This window comes from Dipodomys ordii, unplaced genomic scaffold (assembly GCF_000151885.1).
Source record: "Dipodomys ordii isolate 6190 unplaced genomic scaffold, Dord_2.0 Scaffold77, whole genome shotgun sequence".
In the NCBI taxonomy this organism is placed as follows: Eukaryota; Metazoa; Chordata; class Mammalia; order Rodentia; family Heteromyidae; genus Dipodomys; species Dipodomys ordii.
This window is the reverse complement of record NW_012267293.1, coordinates 1,484,859-1,494,042: the sequence shown is the minus strand read 5'-3', so window position 1 is coordinate 1,494,042 and position 9,184 is coordinate 1,484,859. Positions and strand designations below refer to the sequence as shown.

Below are 9,184 nucleotides of genomic sequence, written 5' to 3'. Positions count from 1 at the left end.
TTTTTTTTGCTTATGTGGTGCTGAGGAATCGAACCCAGGGCCTCATGCATGCAAGGCAAGCGCTCTACCACTGAGCCACCTTCCCAGCCCTAGCTCTCCATGTTCTATGGAACAGAAAATGGATATTCTTTCAAGCTAACATAGTGAAACCCAAACTATGAGTGACTTAGTATTGGCAAAACAGGAATACTGGAACCAAGTGCATAGGCCTACTGGGGAGAAGAACGAGTTACAGTTGCTAGGTCTGGGGCACACCGCAACTGGTGTCCACAGGGCTTTGAGTTCAAATCCCAGTAACATCCAAATGTCAACTTTTTTTTTTAATGCCAGTACTGGGACTTGAACTTAAGAGCTTCTCAGCAATTTGTTTGTAGCTGGTACACTTAAGCTATACTTACAGTTCCACCTTTTTATTGGTTAATAGCGATAAGAGTCTTTCAGATTTTGTGCCTTGTGGCTGGGCTGGCTTCAAACCACAATCCTCAGAGCTCATCTCCTGAGAAGCTAGGATTATAGGTATAAGCCACTGGCACTCAGCTTAACGATTATTTTTGAAGCAAACAACTTAACAGATACTAGAGAGATAATGTGTTAAAGCTACAGTTCAAAATACTTAGCCACATGTTATTTCAATTGGATATTTTACCAATATAAAAAGAATTTCTAATTGCAAATGATTTAGGAAAAAATATTTGAACTACAGTAATGCAGAAGTACAGTCATATAGTTACTACCCAGGGTGCTTTAGAGTGTTGCCATCTATATGCAGAGATGTCCTAACTAGCCCTCCAAGAAGAGTTAGGCACAAGGACAGATATCTTGGGACTCATCATCAAGGCAATGAGAGACACCTACTTCTCAGGAGTTACTCAGGCCCAAACACAATGCATGAAGCTAAACTGCCAAACTAAAATGACCCAAACCTGGTGGCTCATGCCTGTAAACCTCACCAGACCAGGCAGGAAAGTCTGTGACTCTTATCTCCAATTAGCCAACAAAAAGCTGGGAGTGGAACTGTGGCTCACGCCTTGAGCAAAAAAGTCCAGGCCTTGAGTTCAAGCCCAGGACTGGCACACACACAAAATATAAAGCACAACCCTCATTGGTGGGGGCATAAAAGACTGTTCATACAGCTGCGCCTTAGAAGACAGTCCCACTGCCTGTGTTCTGTGCCTCCCACACAGCTGTCATTTAATACTCTCTTAGGAAGCTCTACACACTCGTGCTTTAATGTGTGATATGACTGCCAGAAACTTGCACTTACCAGAACTGGCTGCGATTAGAATGTGGATGAAGTACATCGGGCCAGTATATCTTCATGTCCCGCAAAAGATCCTGTGTTAAAAACAAAAGCCTCTGCAAGACCTAAGAAACCCAAAACCTAGAGGGCAAACTTAATAAACTAATACATAAAAAATTCAAGTTCTACTAATTTAGGTATGTGAAATTATTATACATGTATTCTGCATGAAGTGCTCCAGATATATGTGAGAATGAGATTTAAGTGCACAAATTCATGTGAAAATACAAGCCCTCATAGGTGAGTGGCTAAACTAACTGTGATACATATAGACAGTGAAATCATGCTCAGTTCTATATAGAGATAAGCACGCCTGGGCAGGAAAGTCTGGGAGACTCTCATCTCCAATTAACCACTAGAAAAAGTTCAAGGACAGCACCCAAGTGAGTTCAAGCCCCAGGCCAGGCAAAGGGAGGGGTGTAAGAGAGGAAGGGGAGAGGGAGAAGAGAGATAGATATCAAGTCATGAAAACAAGGGAGGAAACATAAAAGCATGTTTATGAAAACTACATCATATACAATTCCAACTATCCAACATTTGAGAAAGGGCTGCCATGGGTCCTGGGAGGAAAGGGGGAGAAGGAAAACGTGGGCCTGGGATCATTAAACAGTGAAATTGCTCCACCGGACACTTGTTCTTGAGTCTTGTCAAAACTCATAAATGTGTACCTCAGGCGTGAGTGCTAATTCTAGCTATAACTTCAGGTAGGCGTCAGAACTGGCTCATCAACTCTGATAAAATACAACACACTGAAGGAGGACATTAATAGGGAAAACAATGTGACACGCATAGGCACACACACACTTGCAGAGCCTTGCAGAGAAGGCTTGAACAGGCAGCCAGCACCTTCCTGCGGTTACGCTAATTCCAACTTCTATATGCCCATGTGCTCATCAGACCCAAAAAATCACTCATAAACTTAGAAGAACATTAGCCTCCTGTCTCCCACTCTCCCATGATGGTCCTCCTGTCAGTACACCATGCCTGGCTTCCCTGTCCCCTCTGGACACAGCCGTGATGGGCCCCTTTACCAAAGTTATCCACCCAGGGTCTCACTGCTTTGCTTACCTGCCATCCCTCAATCTGGCATCAGCCATCTGGGCATGACTTACAGAGACAGTCAAACCAGGTCACTTCTGTGTGGGGCAAACTCTGATCGCGCATTATGCAACAGAAGCAAACCAGCACTGTTCTGAGTAAGCTGGGGCATGGCTACCAAGACTGGCAGTCCCTCAAGGCAGAAGTCATTACGTCAGCTTGTTACACACCCTCCTCCCCGAGATGCATCAACTTTCCTTCTCCTGAATGACAACCTACAAGGACTTGTTGGTACACAGCAAGGAAAGCTGAACCTGTACAGGAAGGTTCCATATTCCTTTGTGAAGCATCTCAAACAAACAAACAAACACCACCTGTGCCACTCTTGTAAACTTGTAACTTAAACCTATAACTTAGTTCCTTGAGGATGGAAGGCAGGACTCAAGCACTAGGCAAGCACTATACCAAAGAGCTCCACCCTCAGCCTGCTCTACCACATTACTCTTTAACAGCGACTTTCATACTGGAAGGCCTCCTCATCTGTTCCTTGATCATATTCACTATTTAGAAACACTTATCACCCATGGCTAGAAAGGTCAATGCCAGGGACCACGTGCTGACTCTCTGGACCCTCTCTAGAGATGTCCACCATGACACATGCACCAGATACTCACTTTCAGTACTGACTCAGGAGCCTCTGGTAGTGGGAACTTTGGGGCTGGCTGTCTGCACAACCAAGACATGTTTTGCCTCTCTGGGCTCACTGCCCACAGCTCACATGCTGGGCTTGGGCCCAGGCAGAAGAGGAGGAAAGTCTGTATTTTGTTTTTTTAGTTTATGGGATTATTTTAACTATCAGTAATTACTAAAAAGGCCACAAGGGCTTAATTAAAATGAGTATATTCATGACCCTGATGTTTTAAGCATGACTTTGAATATATACTCATGAGAAGAATTACTGTAATATAACACTCTTTTGCAGTAGAAATACAACTAAAAGTTAGTACCTTAATTTCATCCAAATTAAAGTGCCATGATCGATTACATTCTTCTCCTTTATCAGGCCTTGAGATATAAAAACAGTAGTTTGGGTTAGGACAGCTTTTACAAGACATTATATTTTCATTAAAATCTGTAGCAAACAAAAGAAGAAGTCCTAACTGAGAATTAATTTTCCCACACAAAACGTTTAACAAAGAATGCTTAGACACAAGCACACTGAGTTTCTTTTGAAGAGGAAAGAAATGGGGTTCAGAATGTCCTGGCCAGTTTTTTAGTAGAAGTACAACAAATTGCCCAGTAGGGGGAACTCTGAAGCCAACCCAGCCTCAGCACTTGCTAGCAGCCTAGGAATTGTCTGACCCTACTCCAAAATGCTTTGCCTCACTAAATGCTGTAACCATGCAGAGCGATAGTATGCACAGCTGACATGCTCACAAAGTGCCTGACCCACAACAAGGTCAACTAGTATGACCTGGTTTTATTTTTCGGTATAAAATATGTTCTCATAGTCTTTGCTTCTGAATTTTATTCTGCCTTTCCAAGTTTGACTCTGGACACATCAGCTCTCCTTTCTCAGAGCTGCTCAGCTCAGAGGGCGCCACACTGACCCTAAGACCTCTCAGAGCCCCACCGACCAGGATGCTGAGGCCTGGCAAGTGGCTGACACTGCACCCTGGAAGGTCAGAGAAGCTGTGTGGATTCTCATTCCCGCCTCAGAAATGAAATGCCATCAAGAGCAGACACAGCCAGGACACAGGAAGGCAGCAGACGCAGTGAGCCAAAAGTTAAGAGAGAAAAGGGCACCAAGGTTGACACCTAAGAAGCCTGAGGAAAAGTGGAACTGGAAGCCAGTTGCCCAGGCTCCAGAAGGAAGGGTCCCAAGAAACACGGGTACCAAAGGAGCCAAGAGGACTCCTCTTCCCATAAGAGAGCCTTCCAGGGAACAAATTAACAGGCAGAATTCAATACCACAAGCACATGCCCAACACCACACACCACATGCACAAAGAAAAACTACCTAGTGAGAATGCGGATAAAACCAGGAAAACAAAGTTAGCCCCCTACACAGAAACACGTCTCACTATATACTGATAATGTATTATATGGAAATGAGATTGTTTTATCCAAGTAAAATTAAACAACAAAATTACGGTTATGCTAGAATGACTCAAGATATTTCTAAATACAGATCATGTCTACTGAACAAACTCCTATCAAAAACAATAAGTATACTTATTAAGACTAGACTCAAGCTGGAATTTCAAGTTGGCTGGCTTCTCCTGACTTTTAATGAGGCTTTATGGCCCTAGATGCTTGCCATAGTCCATGGATCGTCCAGTAATCCAGAGAGTCTTGACAGCTGTTACCTTCCTAGGAGAAAAGACACAAAGAAGATGGCTCATTGTTTAAATACACTTAGCAATTCTGTTTTCTTTCATAGACTAACTAGACATTGGTACACTAATACAATAAGGTGATGCGGTATTGGTAGCAATATCTGCAATGTGTTCATGAGAAAACTATATCAGGGCTAGATGTTCTAGGCTTGTCCTCTAACAGTGAAGCTGAGGGAACCAAGTAACTACAAAGGCTGATACCAGTACAATCAAACTTGTTCCACTATTAGGTCCAAATCTATCTGTGACATAATCAGTACTGAAAACTTGAAGCCAACCAACACAATAAAGTAAAACTCAGGAGTACAGCCTTGCCCTCCACTTAAGGAAGACAAAGTCAAGATAAAAATCTCAATATAGCAAAACCTTTTCAGAGACCTACAAATGATTTAGTTAAGAGCCACCCCATCCCCACCCTGTGACTGAGCAAAGGAATCCCGGAACTTGGAGCCTGGCTGGCTGACAGGCCTCATGCTCTGCCTTCCCCAGCTTTGTCCCCTCTGCATGGCTTCTCAGGAGAGGAAGTTTCATGGCTGACTAGGGATGACCAAGGGCCTGGTTCAGGTGACAGATGCCAGGTGAGAGCTGCCTGCTACTGGGCAACTGAGTGCAGGAATGGAGTGACAGAGGCCACCTTCTTTCCCTCCACCAGCACTCCAATTCCTTGCCTAAGGAAACCCCATTTCCTTCATCTTGCACAGCCCCTAAGAGCAAAGACAGCACAGAATGTGGGTGTTTGCTCAGCTTCTTGTCCAGGTTTCTGTGTCTGCCTTGACAGGAGTAACCGGGTCAAGGGTCAGCTTGCTTTCTTCCATTCAGTCAGCAAACACTACGGCTCTGAGGGACTGTACCATGCACTGAGGACATGTACAGACCATGACAAGTGTGTTCCTATACCTATCATGCATATCTTACAGACAGGAGCCCACAGGCAGCTTCTAGTGCCAGAGGAAGGCAGGCTGAACATCTTCCCCATCGTCACCTTGTTTGAAATTTCTTCAACTCATTAATTTTGTTAAAACCCCACTTCTAAAGCCTTAAGGCAAAGCAGCTGCCTGCACAGCCACATTCACCAGTGGACAGACCTACATTTCTCACACAGGCCAGGCCAAGCCAGACTGGTCCTGGGTCTCAGTTCTTCCTCTGTACACGGGTCCTCTGGCTGGAGCCAAGGACTTCACTATTCCTCAATTCCCAGGACACCAACCAGACTCCCAGCCAACTTATGAGTTCATGCCCCATACTTTCATTTCACTCACTCTGTGTAGGAACAGTAGAAGAGAAAAAGAGACAGCAAGTCAAGTTTGGAAAATTGAAACCATAGTGTCTAGTCTAGTAGTGGAGATAATGTTACAGAGCAGTTTCCAGGTCAAGAGTAGGATTAGAGCTAGGTACCTGTAATCTTAGTTACTCAGGAGGCTGAGATCTGAGAATCACAGTTCAAAGCCATCCCAGGTAGAAAAGTCCATGAGCCTCTTATCTCCACTTAACCACCAAAAAGCCAGAAGCCAAGCTATCGCTCAAGTAGTAGAGTGCTAGCTTTAAGCAAAAAAGCTCAGGGACCAGGCCCTGAGTTCAAGCCCCAGGACCTGCGCTGCAGAGTAGGATTAGGCTGGGCAATGGTGGCTTAGGCCTATAATCCTAGCTACTCATGAGGCTGAGATCTGAGGATGGTAATTTAAAGCAAGGGAAGGGAAATCTGTGAGACTTATCTCCAATTAACAGCAAAAAGCAGGCAGTGGAGAGAAACAGGTGACATAGTCTAAAAAGAAATGTATTCATTACCTGACTTACGTAACTGTGGCCTCTCTGTACTTCACCTTTAAAATAACAATTTTTTAAAGTTTTTTTTTTTTTTTAAAGCTGGAAGTGGAGCTGTGGCTCCAGCAGTAGTAGAGCTTTAGCCTTAAGCAAAAAAGTCAGGCAATGAGCACACAAGTCCCCAAGTTCAAGCAAAATAAAGGGCAGGAAACAACCAAGTAACACTCTCAGTGGGTTACACCCTCAAGTACCAGCTACCAACCCCCCATCACCTCCACTTCCCAGCTTCTGCCCTCCACCCTGTGGCATTAAGAGACCTTAACAATTTAAAACTCTCAAGCCAAAATTTCAGAAACACTACTGATAAACCTAGTTCCAGCTTGAGGTAATTGTGCAGTAAATATCAAGAATGTCTTTCAAACTGCTAATGAGAAGGATGAGCCAGAGCAGAGACTGGGAGTGGGCACCCGGCTGGCACTGCTCCAACAGGCAGAGCCTCAGCAAAGGCACCATAGAAGAAGTGGCTGAGACAAGATAGAACCACAGACAGAGAGAAGCCACTCTCAAGTGGGGGGTGTGATCAGCACCACGCAGAACAGGCAGGAGACAGGCAACTGTAGTCCACTCCCTCCCATTCCTGGGAGACAAATAAGACACAGTGTGGAGAGAGGAGATGAGTCAGGCCTATTTGTGTCTCACTGGGCTTCACGGGATCATAGACGAGGTAAGACAGAAGAACTCACCTTGCACACTGTTGGAGGCCAATGCTGAGTCAAAATGAGTTTTTTCCACTCATGGTTGCCACTATTAAAAGACAAAAGCATGTTTTTCAGGACTATTTGTAAGTACAAGACTGAATTTCTTTAAAGAAATCAGCCCAGCACTAATGACTCACACTTGTAACCCTACTCCAGAGACCAAAATCTGAGGATCCAAGTTTAAAGTCAGCCTGCGAATAACAAAGAAGTCCATCAGACTTTTACCTCCACTTAAGCAGCAAAAAGCTGGAACTGGAGGTATGGATCAAGTGACAGCACCAGCCTTAAGTGAGAAAGCCAAGAAAGAGTGCAATGCCTGAGTCCAAAAAAGAAAAAATGTAATTGATCCATCCACTGGACAATGAGTGTGTGGGACTAGGCTATCACCAGGAACAAATTCCCAGTTCCCAAAGCAACATTCCAAGAGGAGGGAATGAACACTGGATCATGAAAGGTAGTACAGGTAGCAAATACTGACAAGAGTACAGCCAGGAAGAGCCCTGCTGAAGGCAGGTGAACTACTACATGCTGTTCTCCTAAAGACATCCAGCAATTGAGGAATACAGACTCATGCCCCCTTAGCTATATTTGATCCCACAAGGTTCTGAAAAGTGGGCTCTAGTAATCCACATAGCAACAAAACATGAGCTGAACTAGCTAGCATAAAACTACTGGAACCATCACTGTCAGCTTTTAGGTCAGCAATCAGCTGCTCTGCAGAATTCGTGACATGTGCTACTTCAGAAACTACAAGGGTGGTTACAAGCACAGCCAGGGCACTGGGCCTGGAACATCAGACAGGCCCGTGCCATGTCACTGTATTACCTGAACACAGCTCCTCCATCAAAGAGACTGAACTGCTCACAGCTCCTCTGCAGGAGGCCTCCTGTGGGTACAATGTGTCCTCCCCCTGAGGTTTACTTGGTGGGGCCTAGTCCAGTGGCAGTTGGCCCCTTAAGAGGTGGGGGCTAATGGAGGCCCTTTGTTAACTGGGGCACACCTTCTGGAAGGATTCAATGTTTTGCTTGTGACCTGGCAAGCTCTCCAGGGGACAGTTTTCATAAGTCTCTGGCTTCCTGTCTAGTCACTTCTAGTGACTTCTCTGCTTCATTCCCCTGCCAAGGTACCGTGAGGTCCTCATCAGAGCTGAGCTCTGCTGGTGTCATGCCAGAACTGAAAGCTACATAAACCTCTTCCCTTCCTAAGCAGCTGGTCCCAGGTACTTCCCTACAGTAACAACAACAACAACACACAAAGGCCTCTAACCACATCACACACAGAGACATCAGAATACAAAGCACAGCTGGCAAAAATAATAGACATAAATGGACAAAGTCAGCAGTCCAACTGACAGTTAACTCAGAATACATTAAACTTTGGAAGTGATGATTTGGAGGAAACTAGATCACGCTACATATTGTTTTAGGAAATAACTGAATACTGGTAAGTATAGATTTAACAGTCAAGAAGCCAAGTCCTGGTGCCATGGCTCTACCTGTAATTCCAGCTACTTAGAAGGTGACTATTAGGAGGAGGACGATTTGAGGCCAGCCCAGAAAAAAAAGTTAGTGAGACCCCGTCTCAACAAAAAGGCTGGGCATGGTGGTTTCTCAACCCAGCTACACAGGTGCATGAAGACAACTGAGGTCCAGGCAAAGCCGCCCTCTGGACTTCACCTGACAAGTGAAGCAAACAGAGAAAAGCGCCTGCCAGGCAGGCACAGCCCGCGCTCAAGCCGCAGTGCCCCGCGGAAACACCAAACGGCAAAGAGCAGCTCTGAAAATCAGACTGGGTCTGAACTGAGACACAAGCTCTCCGGGTAAGAGGAGCGAAACGCGGGCTGCCCTGGGGGGCTTGGCCGTCCCTGACCTCGGGCTCCCGGGGGCTCCGCGGGCGCAGGCGCAGGCGGGCTGCGGCGGGCTCCCGCG

At 45.5% G+C, this 9,184-nt stretch overlaps 1 protein-coding gene across 1 annotated transcript in view; it reads right to left on the bottom strand.

The window, feature by feature from the left end:
* The window catches only part of Rnaset2 (ribonuclease T2), a 13,881-nt gene extending 6,545 nt beyond the window's left edge, over positions 1-7,336 (bottom strand). Inside the window, exons 1-4 of the mRNA XM_013024518.1 lie at positions 7,242-7,336; positions 4,659-4,711; positions 3,346-3,403; positions 1,265-1,335 (exon numbers count right to left, since the gene is read on the bottom strand). Of these exons, the coding sequence (XP_012879972.1) occupies positions 1,265-1,335; positions 3,346-3,403; positions 4,659-4,711; positions 7,242-7,322 (263 nt within the window). The 5' untranslated portion in view covers positions 7,323-7,336. The remainder of the gene's footprint in view (positions 1-1,264; positions 1,336-3,345; positions 3,404-4,658; positions 4,712-7,241) is intronic.
* Between the last annotated feature and the right edge of the window lie 1,848 nt (positions 7,337-9,184).